The sequence below is a fragment of the Antedon bifida genome, chromosome 3, assembly GCF_963402885.1.
Source record: "Antedon bifida chromosome 3, ecAntBifi1.1, whole genome shotgun sequence".
NCBI lineage: Eukaryota > Metazoa > Echinodermata > Crinoidea > Comatulida > Antedonidae > Antedon > Antedon bifida.
The window spans coordinates 18,898,337-18,925,004 of record NC_136228.1 but is presented as its reverse complement, the minus strand read 5'-3'; the positions used below and the strand labels follow the sequence as shown (position 1 = coordinate 18,925,004).

Below are 26,668 nucleotides of genomic sequence, written 5' to 3'. Positions count from 1 at the left end.
TAACTTTGAATCAGACATTGAGTATTTATACTTATCTTCTTAAAAATATTTTCCATTCATCTATTAAAAACTAAAACTAACTTTGACAAACCAACAACTCAAGTATATAATCTTTCAATAAACACATTTATTAATCTCTTTGTAAATCTTTTGCAAACAAGCAAAGTAAAGGCTCATCATTTTCAGTCACTGCTTGAAATGGGTTGCTAAAACTAATTATAGACACAGCTAACAGATGTTTTGGTAGCTGTGAGACGTTGTGGCAACCGGTATATTGAGATTTTAGTATTTTATATACACATTTGATATTAAAGAGTTCATTCTTCTACGACCACAACAAGCAAGCTGTCTAGATCACACTGAAATCGGAAACAATCATTTCATCTAGTCAAATATTGAGCCTTCTGAGGATGCTGAAAGATAAAAAATAAGTAACAATTAATTAGTTCATAAATAATAATCAGAATATTTTGTTATTAAAAAATATATCTACTGGCTGACTAGTTGACCTGGCCATGGCTCCAGTTTTCTGGTTTTCCCCCAAAAAGAAAAGCTATTTCCACACAGTCAGTTTATAATCATTCTTTTGTTTAGAATAAAATATTTTATTACCTGCAGCAGCCTCTTTCTTAACTTCCTTAGCTTTTTTCTCTTCTTTTAACTTCATCAAAGTATCTTCTTTCTTTTGCAGTGTTTTGTGGTGACTTGAACCATATTTGATTCCAATCAATATGGCAGCATACCTTGAAAACTGTAGAATGATTAAACAAAATAATTTCAATATTTTCTAGGCCTAGTTTAGATGCGTGGAAGGCTCGGATCATGCAATGGATGGGCATCGATCGGGTGTATTTAGTACAGTAGCCGGCGCCCAGTAGCCTACATACAACAGTGAGGCCTAGCTTTGCATAGCAAAAAACAAGTATCAGTCAATTCAAATAAATTACGATAATGGAACAAAATAATTAATAATTTTATAAATGTACTGTTCTTGCCATATAATTACTTACAACCTGAAATATACCTACCCTAACAAGCGGTGAAACTACAACCGGTGCAGGAGCCATCTTTATTCTCTCTTTTCACAAATTGTGTGAGCGCATGCGCGCGTTTTCGATGTAAAAACAGCAGCGCCACCACACACACATGCACAGAAGTAGTTGGAGAACACAACAAACAGGTTTTAAATTTTAGTTATAAAAATCATCATAAATAAAAATACATATGTCGTCTAAACGAAGAGAAGCAGTTAGTAGTCATTCTAAATATTCGAAGGTGAATATAAATAAATTCATGTTAAAGATATAACTGGAAACGATTACTGTTAATGTTAGGCCAAGTAAGCAACAATTGTCGGGGGTGAGAACTCATCACACACTGCATACACACACACTCCTCTTGATTGAGTGATATAGTCGTTTCGACCCATTCAGCTTCTCTCTGAACAAACACGAACTTATACTCTTCTTATATTGTTTGTAAATTGAATTCAAATAAATAAATAAAAATGTTTAAAGATGTATTGTCCCTTGAAACACAAAAAACGAAGGTCAAAATATTCTAAATTTAATTTGGCCATTATCAAAGTAATGCGTCATTTACAAATAATTACTGACGCAGAAGTGCGTAAAAAAACCTAGAAGGTACGTCACATCAATGAACGATGGTGTGTCAATGTTCGTCTTTACCACTCAAAATATCATAAAAAACATGTTGATGGTCACATCGTGCGTCAAAATGGGTGCGTTATGGTCATCTAAAGGTAAGTCACATTTTTGACGCATGAGTGCGTCATGGTATTCATAGGGTATGACACACATCGGACAAATGACACAAGTTATTCACTTTAAGTCAAAAATTCGAGCCAAAAAAAAAAAGTTTATTATTATTATAATTAACGGGTAAATTAATTTGATTAAATTTCGTCTGAAAAATCGTCGCGAGCGAAAAGTAAACAAAGATTTCAAACCACGAGTATGTATTATGCATGATGCTAATTAGGATTGTTTACAACTCGTCATGGTTGAGAATGTGTTTTCACACAAATCGCGAGGAAGTTTTAAGATTATGCATACAGTGTAGCCAAACAAGCGCGTTGCATGTTTGATCGAAAACTTTGACTGGAAGTGAAAGTTATTTTTTGAATAAAAAAATGTCTGTATTTCAGTTAAATGAATTTTTTTTTTGGTGAAAGTTAATAACTATTATAACACTTCAAAATGACCCACTTTTTCTCCAAAAATTTTTTTTTATTTTTTGGAATTAGTCAAAGGACAATACATCTTTAACACTAGCCTATCATGTATTCTTTTTTTAAAGATGTATTGTCCCCCAAAAACATGAAAAATAAAGATTAAATTAAAAAAATCAGACTTTGAATATATAAATCCAAAGGCAAATTACTGAAAAAATGACAATGCTGTGGGTATCAGTGGCTGGATCTCAATGGAGATACAAAAAAAAAAAGCGAAAAACTAAATCAAAACGATAAGTAAAACAGCCAGAAAAGTTAGTAAAGTTAATCACTTCCGTAGAAAAAAAAAACCGTTTTCACTTATGTTATAAAATTACAAAATAAATGGTTAAATTCAACCAAATTGGCAGCCAATTTGACTATGTTTTTGTTTTAAATTACAGTTTTTAGGTAAATACATTTTTTTTCGATCCAATTTTTGGTCAAAGTGGATATCTATTAGCCTAGGTGACATTAAAATGTCATTTTCAACAACAAAATGTTTAATAATTATTTTTTTTCTGGGGGACAATACATCTTTAAATATTAATTATATCTAATAATACATAATAAGGCTTGGGATGGGTATGTATGTGGAAGAATAATATTCATATTGTCACAGTATTAACAGCTGATATAAATGTAATGTTTTTTTAACTGACATTCACTTGAATACTTTGTATAGAAACATAAGCATGAACAAGAACACTCAGATGAAGAAGAATATATTCCATTTGTGCCATTAAAACAAAGAAGGAAAGAACAGGTTAGTATGTTAATAAAGAATTAAACTTTAAACTTGCATTAAATGTTTTGCCTTTATTATGATTAACATTTTTATATCTCTTTTTTTTCACCATATAGCTTGAAAAGGCAAATAAATATTTAACTAAACGAACAATCAAAGAATCATATGAAAAAACAAAAGATGGTGATGTTGAAAGAGAGACAGATGAAACAAAAGAAGGACCACTAGCCAAGATGAGTTTGATGGATCAACATGCAGAACTTAAGAAACAGGCTGAAAGTAAGTCTTGCCCCCTTTAAGTGATGTTATTAATAACTATGGGCCACTGGGGGTTGTCTCCATAATATGATATGTGGGATCCTAATAATTTACCTAAACAACTTGCCTACAAAATAATTTTTTAACTTAAAATTTGAGTTGCAGTATACACTTGATTCCATCATTACTGAATTCTGTATAAAAAAAAATTGTCAAAATTATTAATATGTATGCATTAATGGATATGTGTAATGCAGTTTGTTGGTTACTGATCATTGGTTCAAATCCAACTCTAGTCACATTGCCTGTATCCTTGTGCAAGACACTCAATTTGCCTCTCTCCATCCAGGTGTACAGTACAAATAGGTATATGGTATTAAGGTCAAGACACAACTTTGCGCTGATTGTTACCATACATCTTTGATCCAAAAGTTGCCGGGTAATAATATGTACAGCGCTTGGAAGTTTAGGCACTTTATAAATCAAGGATATTACTATGACTAACTTCTTTTTGAATTTCTTAAAAGGTATTAAAGTAACAGAGCGAGATAAACAGCTTGAAAAAGAACAGCAGATATTAGAAAGTATTCAGCGTCAAAAGGCTTTAATGACAGTACAAGAATTGGCCACTGGAACCACATACACAGATCCTATCAAAACAGGGTAAGTGGAGGAACTAGTACAATTAAGCTAAGCTAAATAAGACCAGTCAACTGTTTATTTGTTTAATTGGTTCATTTCGCGAGAACAATTATTGTAAGCTAATACTAGCAGTACTTAATTCATGTTAACCATTAGGATTGTCACAACCAATGATAATTTTGATATTGCTATTGCAGATGGAGAGCTCCTCGACACATTAGAAACATGCCAGAGGCTCGCCATGAAAGAGTACGCAAGAAGTGGCACATCTTAGTTGAAGGAGAAAATGTTGCACCACCTATTAAATCATTCAAAGTAGGTGATACTAGCTGTGGTGTACAGTGACATTTTCAGTAGCCTTTGGGAAGGTCAAAGGTCCCTTTTCCACTCTTTATTCTCATTTATAAGTTTCCCGAATTTTATTATACACATAACATTTAATACATTTTTTGATTGATATGCTTGTATTTATATATGTTTGGAAACTGAATTGAAATGAATTTTTTTTTATTCTAGGAAATGAAGTTTCCAAAAGGAATATTATATGGTTTAAAGAAAAAGGGAATAACACATCCTACACCTATCCAAACGCAGGGAATTCCAGTCATGTAAGTTTTTCCCAAAAATCTTTCAACAAGACAAGAACAAACATATAAAACAGAAGGTCACTATACCTCAAGGAATCTTTTATTCTGAAAATTAAAATACAATATAACAATTAAACAAGCATAATGCACACTGTACATTGAGTGTGCAATTCTAACGGCCAATCTAACCTACGTCCAGTAGGGCCTGGTAGGTCTGATATCACCTGTTTTAAGATTTTTTATGATATAAACTATAAACATTATACAGTAGTCATCCCCATGCATAGCTGTGAGTGAATGTAGGTCCTACTGTAGTGTATACTAAGTTTCAATTAATACAAGATTTGTTTTTGCTTTCTAGTTTATCAGGTCGTGATATGATTGGGATAGCTTTCACTGGTTCTGGTAAAACCCTGGTTTTTACATTACCAATCTTGATGTTTTGTATTGAACAAGAAAAGAGAATGCCATTTGTAAAGAATGAAGGCCCTTATGGTTTGATCATTTGTCCATCTGTAAGTATTATTCTTCAGTAAAAAAAAACTAAATTATTTGCTTTTTAACTTCTGTCTGTGTGCGAACAAATTTATTCCCGCATAACCAAAAATCCACTTTGAGATGTAATATTAGGGACTTTTTTAACCAGGGCAAAAAGCGCGGGATGACGGCAGTTTACATTACGCCCTGTCTACTTTAGACCGAGCATTAGACCGAGCATTTGGTAATCTCTCATCCACAGTTTTAAGGAATGATAAACTACATTTGATGTTGTCTCAAAACGTCAGATGAATCCTGAAAAACACCTATTATTTTTAAATACCGCAATACAATTCCAATTTGAATTGACAATTTGTAACATTATATAATGTCTTACTCTTTATGTGGTTTACAAAAATGAACATTTCACTATCATAAAACTGATTTGTGGAGGCTAAACAGTGCTTAGTGTGATGGTTATTCGCCAATTGCTAGGCTGAAGGAATACAATTTTTTTTAAACTCTGTTCACCACCTTCCTCCTATCCTGATGCTCCTCCCATCTTGATGTGTGAAGTCACTTAAATCATACACTAAGCTTTTCTTCCATCATCTGGACGCCAGACAGAATAAATTAATAATTCTGTATTTATAATATGTTAGCATGTATAATCAAATAAATACCCCTAGATATGAAAAAATACCACACATTTGAGTGATAAATACAGTAGTAATTGTATAAAAATGCTTGGTAAATTGTAGATCATGTCAATCAATGAATTCTACTACAAATAGAAATGTGTTGTAATACAATATTGTGTATATATTCACGTGGTGGTGCGTTTGTTTGAGGAAATAAATAAAGGCCCGGGGCCTTTATTCGAGGGGTGGGGACATTTATTCAAAGCTGGGCTATTATTCGAATGATATGGAAATTGTGTAACATGTCTCTTTGTTCAGAGGGAGTTGGCAAGACAGACATATGAAGGTATCCAGTATTTCATCAAATGTCTTGAAGCTGATGGTCTTCCAACTATCAAGACAATGCTGTGTATTGGTGGTGTGTCTGTAAAAGAGCAGATGGAGATTGTTAAGAAGTAAGTAAAGTAAGAAAGAGTGGTCAAAATGCATGCCGTCAATGTGGGCTTGTTTGTACACTATCGAGAACAAACTAGTTACAGTAGAAACCCTACAGGCCAACTCAGACTGCGTCACACAACGAGGCCCGACGAAGTGTCTTGACTCGTTAGTGTTATCCGAGTTGAATCCCAACAAGACAAGTCATCTTGAGATAATTTAAAAGTGTTCAACTCATCGTACGACGCTGTCTGAGTTGGCCTTAAGTAGACATTTTCGGGACAAAAGTGTCCCACTAATAAGGGTGTCTCCGAAATAGGAGTTGGTCAGGGGTGTCCCAAAGAAGGAGTTATACTGTACTTTATGGTCTACAATAATATACTGGTAAGACCATCTGCATACCAAATAAAAGTTAGTGTTTGCCAAAAATGTTTTCACACTCGCAGATTTTCTGATTTACATAATATGTTGTTGTACACTATTTTAGCATTGTCACTTGGCGTTTCAGAATTTCCATTAAAAATGATATTAAGCTTTGTCTACACTATCAAACTAGTATGACAAAAAAGTGTGACATGCACAAATATGGTAGTGATATGCCTAAATATGGTAGTGATGTGTCCAAATATGGTCCATATATGGGTACATTTTTTTGTCACATAAAGTTTGATATTAACAATATAATTTGAATTCACATTTTACTATATCTATTGTTTTATCTTCTGGTAGAGGTGTACACATTATTGTAGCTACACCTGGTAGGTTGATGGACATGTTGAATAAGAAGTTTTTCACTTTGTCTGTTTGTCGTTATTTGTGTCTGGATGAGGCAGATAGGATGATTGATCTTGGATTTGAAGAAGACATTAGGACAATCCTCACTTATTTCAAAGTAAGTGTCTTTATTGTTTTATTTACGTTTGTATTTACTTGGTAACCATTGCCATTTTTGTTTTTTGTTTTACTCATAATTGATTATATCCTATTTATTTAAAGATATAATGTCCCCCATGAAAACATTATTTTTTAAATGTTTTTGTTGAATATGCCATTGTAATGTCATAATAGTATTCACTTTGACCAAACATTAGATCGAAAAAAAAAAGGATTTACCTAAAAAAACTAATTTAAGGCAAAAGATAGTCAAATTGACTTGAAGTCAATAAGTTTTTGGTCAAATTTAACTGTTTATTTTGTCTTTTTACAAGTGAAAACATTGTTTTAAATATATTTTTTTCTACGAAAGTGATAACTTTTTTTTTTTTTTTTTGTGAATGAATCGTGAAATGGCATATTCAAAGTCTTTTTTATTAATCTTCATTTTTTATGTTTTTGGGGACAATAACAGAACAATTTTAAAATTACATTCAAGATTACATCCATAAAATACATCAAAATTACAACAAAAAAACAGACCATGTACATAAAAAAAAGTAATTAAGATTACATTTAAAATGCCCTTGTTAAATTAATCATAGCATAACATCAAATTGTTAAGATTAACCCAATTTACAAATAAATCTGGCAAAATAGTGTTTTGTTATTCTATTTTCTGCAAAATGTAGGCATTGTATTATAAACAACAGAATCTTCTCCATGGCAAGAACAAAACTACTGATTAAGGATTAATTCATTGTTGATATTTTGACCTTTGTGCTTTTTTTTTCTTGGAGTAAATCTGTTTAAAAATTCAAAATTGGTGTCTCATTACACTTACGATAACCTTACTTCTTTCAGGGTCAAAGACAAACTTTACTATTCAGCGCTACTATGCCTAAAAAGATTCAGAATTTTGCTAAAAGCGCCCTCGTGGTTCCTGTAACAGTTAATGTTGGTCGTGCTGGTGCTGCTAGTCTTGACGTCATACAGGAGGTGGAATATGTAAAACAAGAGGCTAAGATGGTGTATATTCTAGAATGCTTGCAAAAAACACCACCTCCAGTAAGTGGCTAGAGTATTGTTCTCTTTCAACATTAGGGAGCTTATGCATTGGGATGGTAAACAAAGGGATGGTAATTAACAGAGTGCGACAGTTATTTTGACAGCAGCCATCTCCACATACCCTGTACACAGGAGCTTGGTGGACGTGTTTGAAAAGTTTCTGCGTTTGTTATGCTAGGTCTTTGGTTAGCTAAGTTCAAAGGATGACCTAAAAACACCCAATTAAAACCTTAAAAGAGGTGTACGAGGATGCTTATTTGAATTCACAGTCTACACATACCGGCGGGTACTATATAATATACATAAAATGCAAAATGTTATTGTGTAGTGTGTAAATGCTATTGTTCTTTTATATATAGGTTTTAATATTTGCAGAGAAGAAAGCAGATGTTGATGATATCCATGAGTATTTATTATTGAAGGGAGTAGAAGCAGTGGCAATTCATGGAGGAAAAGGTATTAACATTTAATAAGGATTGTTTTTGACAGCATGTTCCTACAGCAGTCTATTAGTGGATAATATCGATGCTTACTTATTACACAATTTAAAAAAAAAAAGACAGCTAATTAAGTAAAGCATTGTGTGTTTTATTTTATTCAAAGTGTATTTATTTTGTAAAAAAAATCTATTATTTATTTATGTTTACCTTTGAATCGGTGGCACTTCACACATGCAGTGCAGTCCAAACAAACTGAGAAGAAATAAAAAGAAAAATGAATAACTAAACTAAAAACTATTACTAAAACTGTTACAAGCAACAATACAATAAATCAATCAGTGGAGTACTTTTAAGAAGATCATTTCTCCCGTGCAGAACAAACACAATTTCTCTAATGCATTGTATGATTTGCCCCTCCTCCTCAAAAATATTAACAACAAATATTTGGCACTTTTCTACCACCAGATCAAGAAGAGAGAACACGTGCAATAGATCAGTTCCGACAAACTAAAAAAGATGTCCTCGTTGCAACAGATGTGGCATCTAAGGGATTGGATTTTCCCAATATTCAACATGTTATTAATTATGATATGCCAGAGGATATTGAAAACTATGGTGGGTATTATGCCAAGTTGAAGCTCTGTCTACACTATCAAAATTTATGTGACAAAAAAATGTGATGTGCCCATATATGGACATGATGATCATATTACTATCATTTAGGCATATCACTACCATAATTTGGGCACATCACACTTTTTTGTCACGTAAAGTTTGATACTGTAGACAGAGCTTAACAATTTTATATTGAAATTCTTAATTTGTCTTCCGTATCTTTATTTTAATACATTTAAAAAAAATTCATAATTACATTAGCTCTTTGTTTTGAACTGCAAAATACATCTATTGAAAAACATTTCATTCATAGACCCTCTGAAGAAAGAAGATAAAATACATTTATATTTTTATTTGAATAAACTAAATTTGAAAAATTATTCCAAATCAGCCTACCGTACTGTTCCTAATAAACGCCCCGGGGCATTGCATTTTTTAAAAAGGGGGGCGTTTGTTAGGGGTGAAATGTAAAAATGTAAATAGAACCTTGCTAGCTAGGCTACCCTAAACAAGTTGCTTCAGACGGTCAATCAATGTTTTTTTGGGTGTGCAACAAATAAGTTCACAGGGTACCTCCAAACCCCCCGCTATGCTACTGTGGCGTTTAGCTGTAATTTTTACTTTTACTTCGCCTTTATGTTTAAAAAAAAAATTAAAAATCTTGGATTGCTCTTGTGGCAAATGGCCGACGATGCAGCGTTGTTCTTCGTTGTCCTTCACAACAGAAACAGCGTGTTTATCGTAGTTTATTAACATCCGCCCTCAACTTGATGAAAAGTTCTAACAACTCGAAAGGTCTTCATGAACCAGACGCCTTGTATCAATTCCGTGGTGTGTGAATAAACATGCGATTGTATGATCCCCGTTGTTTTCCTGGTTTTTAAAGACCAGCGATGTATGTTGTCGCGAATTTAAAAAAAACGTCCAGTGTCCTACACGCACGAATTACCCTACGCGCTCGGTGTAGGCCTACATGTTTGTCACGCTGTTAGCGTACATCGCTATCACAGTCGCTGACAAATTTGACTTTCTGGGCTGAAAACCAATTCTAAACGTGAGAATCCTCTGTTTATATAGATTGGGCACTAAGGTGTGTTAATTAGAAAATGAAAAAAAAATGACGGGGGGCGTTTATTAGGAACAATACGGTACTTCTCTCGTGTTTTCTACCATTCTTGTATTGGCAAACCGATTTCTGTAAATCACAAGTTACTACTTCAAGTAAACAAAATTTTGTCTTTTGAATGATCAGTTATTTTTTGATTAATATAACCTGTCTTTGGTATTCAGTTCATAGAATTGGTCGAACCGGAAGATGCGGTCAGACTGGTATAGCGACAACTTTCATCAACAAGGGGTGTGGTAAGTGTAACCAAACATTATCTAATTACATTTTGACCCTATGTGTAAAGCTGCTTTTGCATCTCGGCCAGATTCTGTCCAGCACCCTGAGAAAAGTATTGTGGAAAATTGGTTTAGTGGTATTTAAAATCGAAGCCATTTGTTTCCTGAAATTTGTACGATTTTTTCTTTTGACCAATAAATAGTGAGCATAAATGACCTTGCTTAACAACAATTTGTGTTTGATATGAAAGCACGCTCAATTCTCGCAAAAGTTTATTCAGGGCACCGGACCGAATCCTACCGAGATATGAAAGCAACTTTAATCCAATGAGCTCCCACCCAATTGCCAACAGTTTTGTACAATATTTAGCGATCATCCAGAAAACAAAGGAATTGACAATCAGATGAATGGCTTTGTTAATTACAATTAACAGCATATATTTACACAATAAGTGTGTAATGTCCATGTTTGCTATGTATTGTAAAATAGCCTACCACATAGTTGTATCACTTTGAAAATATTTTTACTTGCAAATCATATGTATGTAAGTATGTTTGCTTGCAGTTATACATTAAATATATTGGTGATCACAAAAGGTCTCTAAATCTTGAATTATCTGTATCATCACATAATTAATGAAGCTCATTTGTTGTTTTAATTTGATTATTCTATGACACCAATAACCCTTGACCTTGTAATGTTGATACAGTTTGATTATTCTATGACACCAATAACCTGTTGACCCTGTGATTTTGATACAATGTGTAGCCTTCTTGCTTTCCTGCCAGGTAGCTATAATTAAACACCCAAATCAATTTGCATTTTAAAGATGTATTGTCCCTTTGACTAATTCCAAAAAATTTAAATAAAAAGAATTCGAAAAAAAGTGGGTCATTTTGAAGTATTATAATAGTTATTAACTTTCACAAAAAAAAATACAGACGTTTTTTTATTTCCAGTCAAAGTTTTCGATCAAAACATATCCCATAATGATACGTGCTTGTTTGGCTACTCTGTATGCATAATCATAAAACTTCCTCGCAATCTGTGTGAAAACACCTTCTCAACCGTGACGAGTTGTAAACAATCCTAATTAGCATATGCATAATGCATACTCGTGGTTTCAAATCTTTGTTTACTTTCGCTCGCGACGATTTTCTAGACGAAATGTAATCAAACTAGTTTACCTGTTAATTACGTAAACTTGTTGTTTTTGGCTAGAATTTTAGACTTAAAGTGAATAACTTTAATATTACTTTGATATGGCCAATTTAAATTTAGAATATTTTGACCTTCATTTTTTGTGTTTCAAGGGAAAATACATCTTTAATATTATTCTACCGGGGTCCTTGCCTCTGTTGGTGGGTAGATAAAACTGACAAGGTCGTAAACTTGGACTTCTGTAGTCCAACTAATCTTTGTCAATGTGAACCTAAAATGATGTAATTAAGTAATCAAGGTTGCCATACTTCTTGCCAGATGATCCCATTTACACATAAGATATGTGCTAATTAGCTTTTTTTTCCAAGTACACTCTGGTTGAATTGACAAAATACTGAGAATGAACTATGAGCAAATTAAAGTTGAGAGATAAGGTGAAACAAAATCTTGATATGTTGCAAATATAGTAGTTCTGTATTACTGTACTGTAGACCTGTGTCATGTCACAACAATAATACAAATTGCTTTGAGGCTGAAATTGACAACAGAAAATCGCCAGAACCTGGGGACACATTTTAGTTTAGTAATTCAAAACAAGTAGCAGGCTATAACTAAAACCTGCTGGGAGAGATAATAATAATAAAGTACAGTATGGGACACCTCTCTATTAAGGGGACTTTCCTATTAAAGGGAGACTGTCCCCTGATTGGACAAGTGGGAATTACTGTATGTTCAGATGTCCAGAAGGTGTTACCTATTACAAGTTCTACTGCAATTATAATGTAATACTTAATCTGTAGAGACCAATAAGATTAATTAAAATAGCTGTTTACATAAGGTTTTTGCGCTATTTACTTAACTCATAATTCTAAAAACTCCAAATATTTTACTTGTAGAATAGTATAATGAATGTATTAATGTGTAAACAATGTGTTTTATATAAAAATGTTAATGTTTGATTTATGCGCAAGATGTAACCTTGTTGCTTAGGGACCTGTTATGTATCTAGGGACCGAAATGTGTACCTTAACAAATCTGTAAGCACCTCTCACCTCTTAGTGTGATATCTAATAATAGGAGAAAGAGGTGATGTTGTTTTGAAGTCGACCTGAATTCTGCTGATGTGCCCTTAGAACTAGGACATTCACTAAGTATAATGTCAGCAATTTGAAAATATGCATTTAAAAATTCTATAAGAAATGACATACTACTACTATATTATTTTACCTGTCTGATGTAGATGTACTACTACAGATTATAAAATCTTAAATTGGGCTACAAATATACAAATTGAGCTATATAAACCTATATGAATTGAACTATAGAAACTTGTATAAATTGGGCTATATAACCCTATATGAATTGACCTATAGAACCTTAAGCTCTGTTGCTTTATACAAATTGAGCTTAACCCTATATGAATTGAGCTATTGAACATTAATACAAATTGAGCTAATATAATATTATATGAATTAAGCTATAGAAACTTATATAAGTTGAGCTTAACCTTATACAAATTGAGCTATAAGCTATAGAAACCTATACATTTAGCTCAACCCTTGTACATGAATTGAGCTATAAAGATACTTGAGCTGAACCTTTTAAACATGTAATTTTTGACCACGATTTTAAAAGCATCTGTATAGTTTACTAAAGTACAGTATTGATATGAATGTGTAAAATTGTTGTTATTTTTTCAGACGAATCTGTTTTGCTGGACTTAAAACATCTATTAGTAGAAGCCAAACAGAAAGTTCCGATGGTTTTATTATCTCTAGAGGGCGACAATGATGAACACTTGAATATTGGAGGTAAACAGTCTATAATTTTGCTTTGTGTCATTTTGTTAAAAAGTTAAAAATCAGTGTGTATGATTTAAAGAAATACAGGCAGTTAACAGACACCATTATTGCTTTTCTGTTGCCTCTATACATAGCTTACAGTAGGTTAATCCTAGGATATTCCTAAACCTTTTCCCTCAATGAATTGTGTTAATTGCACATGGCATTGAAATCATTTGGTCACCTTGGCTATTTCAATCTTTATATTCCATCATAAAACATATTAGGACTTTGGAGGCAACACAACAAAGGGACTGCAACCTTGTACTACCTTAACAATAACAATACAACACACTTTGACACCTAAATATTGAGAGTGTTGCTAGGCTTACCTAAGCACTTTAGTGCTAGTAACATGTTGCTAGGCTTACCTAAGCACTTTAGTGCTAGTAACATGTTGCTAGGCTTACCTAAGCACTTTAGTGCTAGTAACATGTTGCTAGGCTTACCTAAGCACTTTAGTGCTAGTAACATGTTGCTAGGCTTACCTAAGCACTTTAGTGCTAGTAACATGTTGCTAGGCTTACCTAAGCACTTTAGTGCTAGTAACATGTTTGCCACTAGGGGACTTCCCTCTTTCTACATGCATGTACGCAAGTGTGTCTATGGTTTTAGATTAAGAGTTGTGAATAGTGAAAATGATCATGATACTGAGTATATGGAATATTTATTCTGAAATAAAGTGTTCAATTCAATTAAATTCAATTACAGAAATAAAACCCTAACCCACCCTAGTATACATAGCCAAAATAATTTAAATATGTCAGATGTATGCTATTGTTCACCTGTGTAGCGTTTTATTTATGGATTCTTCCATGCTTATTAATGTTGCATTTCAAAATACCTCAAAGCTCAAATGTCATTCCTATACTCAATGCTAGTTTATATTTTGTTTGACACATTTAAATCTTCATGGAATAACATTTTGCCCCTAAACATTAAAAAACATTCCCAGAGTATCCAGTACAACAAAAGCACAAATAAATGTGATACACAAAAAACACCATCCAGCCACCCACTACACTTATTTATATCCAGCATTCCAAATGTAGCTAGTAGTAGTTCAATATGAACCTAGTTCCAATATGTTTCCCTTCTGTTTTGTACAATTTGGAACAATAAAAGAAACCTTCAATACAGTACTGTATATTGTATTGTTTCAAGAAATTTTTAAAAAATAAACTGACTTCTTGCAAAATACCCTTACTATGATAATTGCACAGGTGTTTGATAATTAAATCTCAAATACTACTCTTATAATTATATTTTTTTCAAAGAATCAGAATATCAGCACTTATCATTACTCAACCACCTATTCAAGGATTTATTTAATTTATATTCTGTGAATATCTACAAGTTGTACAAGGTCTTTGTAATTGTGAAAAAGTACAGGTGACCAGTACATAGATATTGATCATTAATTACATGATAAAGTTAACTATTAAATTCTGATGTTTTACAAAGAAAATATGATAGCATGTTGATCAGTGACGTAATGGCTATGAGCGCTCCCTGGCTAAACCCAGATGCCCCGGAGCTGATGGGCCCTAAGCAGGGAGGAGGAGAAAGGGCTTAAAACGCCCAAGGCTCCAATCGTTCGAGGGCCATTTAGCGTTCCTAAACCAGGGGCCTCAGCGTTAAACCACTGATGTTGCAAATGTTTCAAATTAAAAGTTAATTGTTGTATTTTTCTGTTTAGATGAACGAGGATGTTCGTATTGTGGCGGTTTGGGTCATCGTATTACAGACTGTCCTAAACTAGAAGCTATGCAATCTAAACAAGCTAGTAGTGTGGGCCGTAAAGATTACTTGGCTAGTGGGGCTGCTGACTGGTAAACAAATGTAATCAATAATAGGAAGGATAACTTGCCCAATGGGCCAGCTGACTGTTGAACGCCAAGATGTAGTGTTGTTTGTAAAGATAATATGCCCAATGAGCCAACTGACAGGATCGGAAGTCACGATGTATTGTTGGTCTAAGGATAACTTTCACAATAAGCCAGATGCCAGTTATAAGCTGATACGTAGTAATGTAGGTCACAAAGTTAACTTGGTCATTGGGTCAGTCGTCTGCTAAGAGCTGTGTTGAAGTAGTGAGGGTTATAAGGGTAACTTAGCCAATGGATCAGTCGCCTAGTAAAAGCCGATATGTAGTAGTGAGGGTCGTAAGGATAACTAAAATCTGAACCATGTCAATTCATGGCTTCTTCTTAAGGGTTTGTAACTAGATTATGTATTAAATCAACCTGGCATATAAAACAACTCATTCTAGTCTGTTTCTGCTTCAAAGCGTCAAATGAACTGTTCAAAATAGTTTTAAAATATAATTTTTATATTGACTGCATTTCTGCACAATTTGTGCTCCTAAATAACCGTTTAAATCATTGGGTTGTTATCAACGGAATCGAGCATTACCCTAAATGCAATGGGCTCTGGCAGTCAATTCAAACATTATTGCAGTGTGGTTGACTCAAGGTCAGCAGCTGTCAATCAAATAACCGTTACTTTGCGTCTAAAATTTGCACAGCATTAACCAGTTAAATGGCGTGGGTTTAGTTAACCATTATTTTCAAGCAGCCATTTAACTGGTTACTGAAAATGTGTCCTGTTTCTGCTGCCAAGACATTGTTGTGCAATGTCTGCATGTTTCCATGGACAGTTCTATTTCAGTAACATAATATTATGATGTTCATGTAATGAATATGACAAGTAAATCATTGAATTACTTTAATCTGGTTCATGTCTGGCATAAATAGAACAGTTAGCTTTGTGTAACTAGTCCCCTAACCTAGTTCTTGTAACTCGGTTAACTACCATCAAATAACTTGATTTTAAGATATACATTCATTCGATAATGAGATAAAGATGATTAATGAACAGATTTATATAAACCTGAGATATAATTTTCAATGCTTGGTAATTAAAGGATTACAGAATTTAAAGATTATTAGTATGATATTTATGTTTCAAATGTATATAGATTAGAAGGTGCAGTATTAACTATTATACATCAACACATTTCTTTTCACTTCGGCATCATGTAAAAATGATTATACTGCAGTTACTGCAGAAACTTTGTTCCCTTATTTATGAGGCAATCACTGCAATAACAAACATTTATAAAAACTTGCTAAATAATTGGTTGAAGAGTAAACATTGTGGTTACTGCAGTAACTGCAATATAATAATTTCTTAACAGCAAGACGTCAAATAACTACTAATAAGCTAGGCCTATTTGATAACCATTATCATATAATTATTTAATGAACCTTCTTCTATTGGAAGCATTTCAGCTGAGTGCTACCTATATCATACAGACCTTGATGCTTAATATCAAGGTGGTCATCTTACCAATTACTGACCTATCTTTCATTTACGCTTATACGTGTTAATGATTAGTGACAATTTGTTTTGTATAAAATGATTAAATTTGCCTATCGTTATACGATTGACGCTGTGAGTGTTGATTGACAAAATAGCCTTGGCTATAACACGTCAAAATGCTGGAATATCATGTATGAAATGTAGAAATAAATGACTGTAGGTCTGTATAATGATATGTATACATTGTTTATGAGTATATTGTATTGTTATCATTCGTTGAATTTAGTACAGATGTTTCTTTGAAAAATTAATTTATAATGTCGTTCAAAATATTGCTTCCTTCCTTTTTTGTGTGCGTACTTGGGTGTTTGTGCATGCTTAATTGCTTTCTTGATTGTGTGCGTGTTTGTGTGCATGTTTGATTGTATTTGATCGAAGGTAAGAGAAAAAGGAACAACATTTTGTTTCGATTAAATTTAATATTGCTATAATATACGCATATATTGTTTTTTTCAACATCTTCTATTTTCTAAATTTCACCATTTTCCGAAAACAAATGCATATAGGCCTAATATAATAGTAAAAGACCGCATTAGGCCTATGTGATTCTGTAGGCCTACTATTACATTAATTTTTTCGAAAAATGGTCAAATTATCGACTTTAAAAAAAGTGTGTTGAGACAACATTATGTGATTCTGCGCATGTCACGTTACGGTATAGTAACCAGTTACCCAAAAGGGTCGAAATTTGGCAATTTTTCGAAAAAATATCTCTGTACTATAGGCTAGTACATGGATTTATTTTCAAAAAATGGCCAAATTATCAACTTAAAAATATGTATTGAGGTAACATGCGCAGAACACACTATGGGATTCTGCGCATGTCACATTATGATGTTGTAACCAGTTTATATAAAAAAAGGGTCGAAATTTGGCAATTTTTCGAAAAAAATCCTTGTTTCGAAAAATGGTCAAATTATCATTAAAAATGTGTTGAGGCAACATTATGTGATTCTGCGCATGTCACATGTTATAGTAACCAGTTAGCCGCCAATGTCGAAAAATAAAAGTAAAAATTTTGCCATTTAAGTACAAGGATTTTTTCCCGAAAAATTGCCAAGTTATCGACTTTTTAAAACATGTATTAAGGTATGATTATAGTGAACCACTTATGTCAATGCACACTACCACTATGTGAACATATGTGCGCAGAACATATTATGTGTGATTCTGTGCATAGTAACCAATTATGTCGAAAAATAAAAGGGTCAAAATTTGGCAATTTTTCGAAAAATATCTCTGTACGATTATAGTACAGGGATTTTTTTTGGAAAAATTGCCAAATTATCGACTTTTAACAAATATGTATTGAATTTACATGCGCCGAACATATTTTGTGATTCTGCGCATGCCATATGATAATTATAGTAACCAATTATGTCGAAAAATAAAAGGGAAAAAATTGGCAATCTTTTCGAGAAAAAATTCCTGTACTACAGTATAGTACAGGATTTCTTTCGAAAAATTGCCAAATTATCGTCTCAAAATGTATTGAGGTACGTAACATGCGCATGTCACATTATGATATACAGTAGTAACCAGTTATGTCGAAAAACAAAAACGTCGAAATTTGGAAATTTTCGGAAATTTCTCCCAAGGATTTTTTCGAAAAATGGCAAAATGTATTGAGGTAACATTCGCAGAACACATGATATTAGTAGCCAGTTATTTCGAAACAGGGACAACATTTGGTCATATAGAAAGTTTTATCAAAAAAGGGCCGGGTGAAAACTCTCTGAACCACTTTGTCGAAAAAATATGGGCATTTCAATATAACTAAGTTGCTGAAGTTCTTTAAAAATATATTGTCTTCCCAAAAAAACATTAAAAATGAATGTTAATTTTAAAAAAAAGGCCTTTGAATAGGTCATTTTACAGTTTTAATAAAATGAATACTTTCGTAAAAAAAAACTAAAAAAAAAGTTTGTCAAATAAACGGTTAAATTCAACCAAAAACAAAAACTCATTGACTTCCAGTCAATTGACCAATTTTTGCTTTAATTTACAGTTTTTTCAGGTAAAATTTTGGTTTTGGTTTTCCAATTTTTGTTAAAAGTGAATATATTTAGGCCTAGGCCTATGCGACATTAAAATGGCATAGGCCTATTCAAGAAAAATAAAAAAATGTAAAAAAATATTTTGTTCAAGGGGACAATATATCAAGAAATACTATACACCGAAAGGAAGAAAAGACAAGAAAATCAACAAAAACGATATTTTATTGAAGTAAATAATATAAAAAAATTAGTGACAGTTTCTTCTTTTACGTTGTCTGTTTTTTCCCCACGAACCAAGTATAGTTATGAAACGCCACGTATGCCAAACTGTTTTTCATTTTCTTGCATGATTTCATTGACGATAAGAAAAAAGCGCCATCACAGACAGGCCTTGGTAGTGATGGTTGTATTGTTGATAAGTAGCACTGGACAAGTATCCACAGTTTACTAAGCGGAGATGATAATCGGTGATAATATACAATAAACAATCTCACTATACTAGTATACCAGACTATTTCAAATCAATTAAGGTAGGATACGTACCAGTATTTGTTAGTTTGTACAAAACGCACAAGGTTTCAAATTTACTGACTAGTCGAGTAAAGAGGTACAGTAGTAATATTTTTAACACATTATTGAAATCTGAGAAGGTGTTTGTTTATAATACAATGACATATAATGGTACAGTTGGTAAAGTAATAATGTTAGTACAGTAGTAGTAGTAGTAACACTACCTATCTCACATAATTATCATAAATAAGCAGGCGTAGGCCTACACCGTACTGTTGATTCTAATGTACCGGTATATGTAATTTCTAAATTAGTATTAGGTACAGCAGTTTTCCATTACGTTCCGCATGTGCTCTTCTTATCTTATACTGTAGTTACGATTTTTTTCATAACCCATTTTATCTGTTTTGGCATAAACATTTAACTTATATTACTCTATTAATCAACTATATTAGGTATTAGCCCCAGTAAAGTGTAGGTCCATTTCTTTGCATATCAACAACAATAGGTGTGGGAAATGTACATTGTAATGATATATTATACATTTTACATTTGTATTATGATGATAGACGATGTTAACTGTTGACAGTGGACTTCTTTCCAATCTGTGACGTACTTGATCGCCATGCGCTAAATTTGATTTACAACATTAAACTTGACTGAGTGGCGTATCACTAAATCACTGAATTCCATTATTTTGTTTCGTTCATTATCTAACTGAATCAAATACATCGGAAATTATTCACATAACCAAACAGATACAGACAAGCGAGAATTTTCAGCTAACTATGGTTTCAGGCAAAGTGCGATGTTAGGAGATCTACAATTCATATGTTTTAGGTATTACTTACACACCATGTTTTTACCCTTCTCCTTCGGGTTAAGACGTTTGCCGGATCAGTGGCACGAAAAAGAGCAGAAGAGCATTTTCCCCCGATGATTCGATTCCCGATAATAAATTCACATAGTGGAAACATGGTATATTGTTAAAAAAGATGATTTTTCCGACCTGTGGTAGGCCTGTTGAGTTAAGAATGAACCGCCTCCGAATTCATGTATTAGTAGCAGGTGAAAATGATCACGGTCATTTTTTAATTCACTGTTCGGGTTTGACCTGATCGAAATATTAATATAATAAATAGTATAGCAATGGAAGATATCAAAGTGTAGTTAAATAAATTGGCTTCAAATACTATGAATATGTACTTTACAGACTTAACATAAAATGACATTGAGAATTTCAATATAGACTGCACATGTTTTGAAATGCTTACTCGATATTTAGTAGACGAAGAATAGAAATCAGTACTATAATACTAAATTGAGTTTGGAGGACATTGAGACTAGATCAATCAAGTACTAATGACTACATCGTATTCATAGCTTATTTAATCTACGATTGGATATATTTCGCTATTATGGTGGTACTGTACGGTACTACCGTAACTATATTATTACACTAGGAGGCCTTACATCTCGCTATTTATTCATGTATTCATTCATTCATAATATAACATTTATTTCTTTTTCTCTTTCAATGTAAACAAAATACAAATTTAAATATAAATAATAAAGAGGCAAAACCCAGAAAGTAAAAAAAAAAGGTCTCCCTCCAAAAAAAACCCGTGACGGGTAGCCAGTTAAGAAAAAAAAATCTAATTGTATTCATATTGATGTTTGATTTAACATACAGAAACAAAACAGGACAGACAAACAAACAAGCCAAGCACAAAAAGACAAGACAATGATTAATACGTATCATGGAAGCACAGAAAACCAAAATAAATGTGTTTATCTTATTTTAGTTATTTTTTTGTGTGATATTGCAAGTTATTTTTATTGTGGTGTACGGTATAAATCTAATTGGTAGTTTTCCCGAAATACCCCCCTTTTTATGACCCCCACACAATCTTGGCGACGGGATAAAGATAGGACTTAAATGTTCCGATATGGTGGTAATGCCGTATAAGTATTAGTACTAGAAGGTAGGCCTTGCATTATATTGTAATAACAACTTATTGTCTCCATATATTAATATTTAACCCCAATGTTTCTGTATTAATATTAATATAATCTATGGAGTAAAAGGTAAATCATTAATATTAAGTTTAATATAAAAATATAACATGAACTCCACTACAACCATGTCCTATTCATGTTTTATTACGTAAGTCATTACGTCAGGAATTTTAATTTCTGCATTTGAATTGTATTAATTATTATGGCTATTAGTAGGCCTACGTACTTCCAAATGATTACTGTAATCATTTTTATACGGAGGTTTATAATAATAATAATACTTTAATAATAAACTGTATCGGATACTTTAGTGGCTGTGATAATTTTTAAGCAGCAGACCTAGTCAGGATTTTAACATGGGGTTCGATTTTTTTTCCACAAAAAAGGTGCAAAAATCGTTATGTGATGGGGGACGGGGTTCGGAACCGTTAAATCCTTCGGGTAGATAGTAACTACTTTGCTGGGACAAGGAAGATAAATATAATCAATGTATAATGTGTACAACATCAATCAATAATATATGATTTGAATCCAGCTAGAGACCATGGTATAATTAAATCGGGCTACTGTTTATGGTTGCTTAGCAACTTGTTTATTTTTATGTCTATGCAATAACCGTCGTATAAATTGCAAACACGTAAATAGGCCTTGCAGTATTGTAGGCCTACATAGGGTCGATGACATTGTATCGTGCTAAGCATAATGTTACCATCATTTTTGTATCGACGTATGTAACAATCGACTGTTACCTTTTTTTATTGAAATAATTACCCCTTCAAAGACCAAGTCCTTGGCGAAATTCTTAAAGACACTTTGGTGCCCTTGGTATCGAACTTCTCTCATCTTGTCAACGTCACGTACTTAATTATCATAATTGTTCGATAATGAGCTAACGATTGTGTGATAATGTTTTTTAAACAATAAAGCAGACATCAATAGTTTACTTTTCAATGTTTGTCCACTAATGTTGTCAAACGTCATGTACGAAACGTCCCTGAAGCAGAACCGATTCTTCAAGGATCATTACTGTAGTTAGCAACGTGTCTGTTATTGACACGGTCGAGGAAGATGAATGTACTATTATATAAAAGTACCCATATGATATCATATAACCAACAGTAGGCCTACGTAAATATATATTCATTCATTTTCGTTTCGTGGTACAAATCAGTACAGATAGCATGGACCTACTTTCTAAACCATTGAATAAAGACTAAGGCGTTAAACGCAATTTACTGAAATTTGCACTATTTTTAATAATGCGTACATACATTTATATATTAGGGTCTAGATATTCAAAAGGATTAACCTAGTAATAGTAATAATGTGTTGTATATTTTATATTGTTTTGTTTATGTTGTATACCGGGGTTGTATATCCTTAACTAAATACATAATAAAGAAAACCGGTACTAAAATAACAACCGTGCATTAACTACTGTAAGTTACTTTTGTAATCATATCCAAAAATAAATTCACTTTTATTATGGCCAGGAATAAAGTTATTACTGTTAGCATAATTCATGGCCCACAACGAGTATAATAAGCGTATAATTAATAGTACAATTGAAGAATAAAATACTTTAATAATAGTACAGTTTAAAAAGAATAGTTTAACATAACATCCAGGGGGTATGACATAAAAAACACATCTTCAAGTTCACGTTTACAATGTAATGTCAGTGTCGAGAAAATATCGAATAGCTTGGGAATTGTGTTAACTAAGTCATCAAAATAAAGTTGGTAGGGGGTCTAACTTTCGGGTTCTGTTTTCGGTAAATAGCTTTCAGCAACATCTTATCTGAAAGGTACGCGTAACTATGAACCCTGCATTCTGACCTGTCTTTTATGTTTATGCCAAAAATGATTCGTACGAATGATGATATTGATTTTATAAGTTGCCACTAAAGCTTCTAAGTCATTCCCATTATTCAGCCTACGTTTAAAACCACTTTTAAAACAGATTTTAATCTGTACATGGTATTACGGAATCAAGGTCTAGGTTTATCTCCATAACACCGGCCGCCGCGCCTTATTGCCTTCGTATGAACAAGAGATATCAAAAAGCAATTGCAGTGTGCATATATATTACGTAGTTACACTCTAATCTTTTATATTGTCATTTAAATAGCAAATGTTTTTCACACGCTTAATTGTATGTTTAGACCTACTAATGGTGTATGATGGCTGTTTTGATTGATGAACGCGTTTACAGTAATTGATCAATGTATATAAATAATAACTTAAATTGTTATCAAATTATTATTTCTCTTCCACAGAAAACTATGGAGTGCAATTGATTGCCTGTGTACGTTCACGACGATGCGCATAAAGATACAAGTAGGCCTACAATATGGACCAAAATACCAGTAACCAATCAACGTGTTCCAAGAACAATAGCGACTATTTAACGTTTTATCGAAAAGCGCGAATTGTTATCATTTACAAATTGCATTAGAGTGGATATGTGCGTAAGGCAATTTGTCACTAATATGGGACGCATTTTGGAACAATCATAGCAAGGACAACAGCGTCTATACCAATAATAATAATAATCAGGGTATTATGCATCAATCGTGAACACAATTCTTTATTTTCAGTGTCACTCATTGTGTCAATAAATCTGCCTTGTCCTTCATCGTGTTAAATATAAAAAATGTTTGGTGATGTGTGCACTTGGATGGATACAATCAAGACGTTTACAATACACGGTCTACATGTAGTTTTAACAAGATTATAGAAGAGCATTTATGTGACATAGATACATATCGTCAAGAACATTAATGAAGAGCCATCAATATGAATGTGACAGACGTGAATGCCATAATTCTTGGTTCGACACCATCATCGGTCCCATCAGGATCGCTACAAAATATAATAATCGGAGTAATGTGCGTGATTGCCATTCTAACAGTTATCTTCGGTAACTTTTTAGTCGTAGCCTCCGTCGTATTGTTTCGTAGGTTACGAAGTCCATCTAATTTGTTATTGGTGAACTTAGCGGTTGCTGATATTGCCGTTGCCGTGTTTGTGATGACATTTTCAACCGTGCGGATTCTCTACAACAACGAATGGATATTTGGAAACTTTGTTTGTCTGATGTGGATGTCGTTTGATGTGTTGTGTTGTACAGCTTCTATTTTAAATCTATGTATGATTTCGATGGACAAATACCTTGCGATTACGCGACCTTTAAAATACGTGCGAATTTTAACGAAACGTCGCGTAGCCGCAATGATAGCGATTGTATGGATTTTATCAGCACTCGTATCGTTTGTACCGATTTTTAGCGGTATGTACGCCTCTGGAAACTCACACGTAAATGATTCACTCGAATGCAGTGTCAATTTTGCCGTTTCTCCTACATATGCAATCATTTCATCAATGACGTCATTTTACGTACCTTTAGCCATTATGGTATTTACATACTGTAAAATATACAGAATTGCGCGAGATCAAGCGAATCGAATTTTACTAGAAAGAGCTTCTTTCGAAAAGTTTGCTAACGGATCGCAGACTAAAAGGACCTTTTTTCAAGAATACAAAGCCGTTCGAACTTTGGGTGTTGTGATGGGTGGTTTTATATTTTGTTGGCTTCCGTTTTTCCTAATGTATATAATAATTAATGTGTGTGGATGGCAACACAAAGTTCCAAAAGAAGTTGATTGTGCAGTCACGTGGCTAGGTTATATAAATAGCATGATGAATCCGTTTATTTATAATTTCCGACATCAAGAATTCAAAATGGCATTTAGAAAAATCGTCATCTGCGCACGATGTCGCAAAGTCAACAGGCGCTTGTACACCTCAACAATGCGTAATAACTCGTTCGATCCTTACAAACAATCCGATATAGGAGGGGATGGAATTGAAGACGAAAAAGTGAACGATTCCGATCGCAACAGCAATATCAAGTCAATGAAACTCGCACCCCTTATTGAACAGTTCAATAACGAACCTATTAACGATTTTGATAGTGAATCTATTGAATCAGAAACTGTATTCTACTAATTGTTCTCTCTTTATTGCTTTATGAAAGCGATTTATTGTTTTTATTTTATAATTGTAGAGGCAATTTTATAAACCAGATACTGATTGGTGATGACAGCGTTATCTACAACATAAGTAAAAACTAATTGAAATTTAACTTATAAAATGGATCGCATTTATATAAAGCATTTAGTATCAAACAGTTGAATATAAAAATATTATTAAATAAAATGTAATCGGCAACAATTTGCTTCTTTTTTTTGCAGCGGTTTAAAAGATCTACAAATATATCATTGTGTATATGAACGTTAGTACTAAACGACGACTACGTTTCAAGAGTATTTATCACTTAGTAGACCTATTCAAAAATTTCCTAACTTAAATCATGATAGGCCTATCCCATGTGTATATGCCAAATGGGTCCCATATGGGATATATATGGGCTTGATGGGCTCTTTCATATGGGACCCATATGAATCTTGGGTGTTATCCCATATTCGGCCAATTTCCAGCCCATGTGGTGCGCATATTGGGCTATATGGGCTGTCCCAGATGGGACCCATATAATTCGTCGTATAATGCATGGGCACCATATGGGCTTGCTACTTGGGATAGTTAATTCTGGTTCCCATGTGGACGCAATGATATACGCGAAACGCAAATGTAAGTTGAGCCTTTTCTATCCTTCCTTTTTGTCCATATTTCACTCTGTTATATTGATGTTTTTATGATTTTTACTATACAGTATTTTCTTATGGATGAATAAAAGAAACTTATACCAATCAAAGCGTCATGTCAAATTACTCGCGTTCGTGTACTTCTTTGCGTCGGTAAGGGCGCAAAATCGAGGCCAGTAGTAAAGTAAAATCAATGTTGATCGTTGAATAAATCGATCGTTAAAGAGGGGTTCACACCATTCTTTGTTAAATTAACATTGAAGATTTTAGAAACTATCTGTCGACAACAATGGTGATGATTTGAATAATTAAGGACAGCCGTTTGATCCTTGCAATTTAAATAAAACACTGGTCTTGTTCCCATGTAATTTCTTGTATTTTGTTTATGGTATGCAATGTAACTTAACACACACTGTCCCCTCGAGACAAATGCATAGCACATCACGTGATAAACTAATACATGTTCAAGTACCAGTGGAAATAAATTTAATTTAATTATGCATCATCGACCTCTGTCTCCAACCGAATTGTTTTGTAATTTGGCCCGTTTTGTCCTTCATTAAACACTTCACCAACGAATGTAGTGTGTACCTGGTGAGCTAGGATGGACAGAGTTTGTTCTGATTCGACCAGGACTGAAAATAGGAAAACAGTGCACTCACTCCAATACCAATATACATATACAGGCCTACACATACCTACAAATGAAAACAATGATTTATTGTCCT

General features: G+C 33.2%; 3 protein-coding genes across 4 annotated transcripts; 2 read left to right on the top strand and 1 right to left on the bottom strand.

Annotated features, from left to right (window-relative positions):
• Positions 1-107: 107 nt before the first annotated feature.
• On the bottom strand, positions 108-1,174 carry LOC144837942 (uncharacterized). The gene is made up of 3 exons (XM_078693272.1): positions 1,029-1,174; positions 613-751; positions 108-413 (listed from the first exon to the last, which is right to left on the bottom strand). Exons 1-3 carry the CDS (start codon positions 1,065-1,067, stop codon positions 385-387), a joined length of 207 nt encoding a protein of 68 aa, XP_078549398.1. The 5' UTR covers positions 1,068-1,174; the 3' UTR covers positions 108-384.
• Positions 1,138-17,166, top strand: LOC144837876 (putative ATP-dependent RNA helicase DDX41). The gene is made up of 15 exons (XM_078693178.1): positions 1,138-1,275; positions 2,919-2,999; positions 3,098-3,260; positions 3,767-3,902; positions 4,079-4,196; positions 4,398-4,489; positions 4,830-4,983; positions 5,905-6,041; positions 6,751-6,913; positions 7,759-7,962; positions 8,322-8,418; positions 8,868-9,017; positions 10,308-10,379; positions 13,224-13,334; positions 15,064-17,166. The coding sequence occupies exons 1-15, from the start codon at positions 1,225-1,227 to the stop codon at positions 15,198-15,200; spliced, it is 1,866 nt and encodes a 621-aa protein (XP_078549304.1). The 5' UTR covers positions 1,138-1,224; the 3' UTR covers positions 15,201-17,166.
• A 2,030-nt stretch (positions 17,167-19,196) lies between these two features.
• On the top strand, positions 19,197-25,791 carry LOC144836775 (D(1)-like dopamine receptor). Of its 2 annotated transcripts, none has more exons than XM_078691626.1 (2): positions 19,197-19,275; positions 23,553-25,791. In XM_078691626.1, the coding sequence occupies exon 2, from the start codon at positions 24,073-24,075 to the stop codon at positions 25,282-25,284; it is 1,212 nt and encodes a 403-aa protein (XP_078547752.1). In that variant the 5' UTR covers positions 19,197-19,275; positions 23,553-24,072; the 3' UTR covers positions 25,285-25,791. The 2 variants fall into 2 exon arrangements, with proteins under 2 accessions (XP_078547752.1, XP_078547753.1); XM_078691627.1 differs by lacking the exon at positions 19,197-19,275 and adding an exon at positions 19,314-19,352.
• The last annotated feature ends 877 nt before the right edge of the window (positions 25,792-26,668 follow it).

Excerpts from the sequence above, each read along its gene's own strand:
- LOC144837942 (XM_078693272.1), bottom strand. The coding sequence starts at position 1,067 with ATGGCTCCTGCACCGGTTGTAGTTTCACCGCTTGTTAGG. Across the intron at positions 752-1,028 it reads TAGTTTCACCGCTTGTTAGG|TTTTCAAGGTATGCTGCCAT; the intron begins GTAGGTATATTT and ends ATCATTCTACAG. Across the intron at positions 414-612 it reads TAAGAAAGAGGCTGCTGCAG|CATCCTCAGAAGGCTCAATA; the intron begins GTAATAAAATAT and ends TTTATCTTTCAG.
- LOC144837876 (XM_078693178.1), top strand. The coding sequence starts at position 1,225 with ATGTCGTCTAAACGAAGAGAAGCAGTTAGTAGTCATTCTAAATATTCG. Across the intron at positions 1,276-2,918 it reads GTCATTCTAAATATTCGAAG|AAACATAAGCATGAACAAGA; the intron begins GTGAATATAAAT and ends TACTTTGTATAG. Across the intron at positions 3,261-3,766 it reads ACTTAAGAAACAGGCTGAAA|GTATTAAAGTAACAGAGCGA; the intron begins GTAAGTCTTGCC and ends ATTTCTTAAAAG.
- LOC144836775 (XM_078691626.1), top strand. The coding sequence starts at position 24,073 with ATGAATGTGACAGACGTGAATGCCATAATTCTTGGTTCGACACCATCA.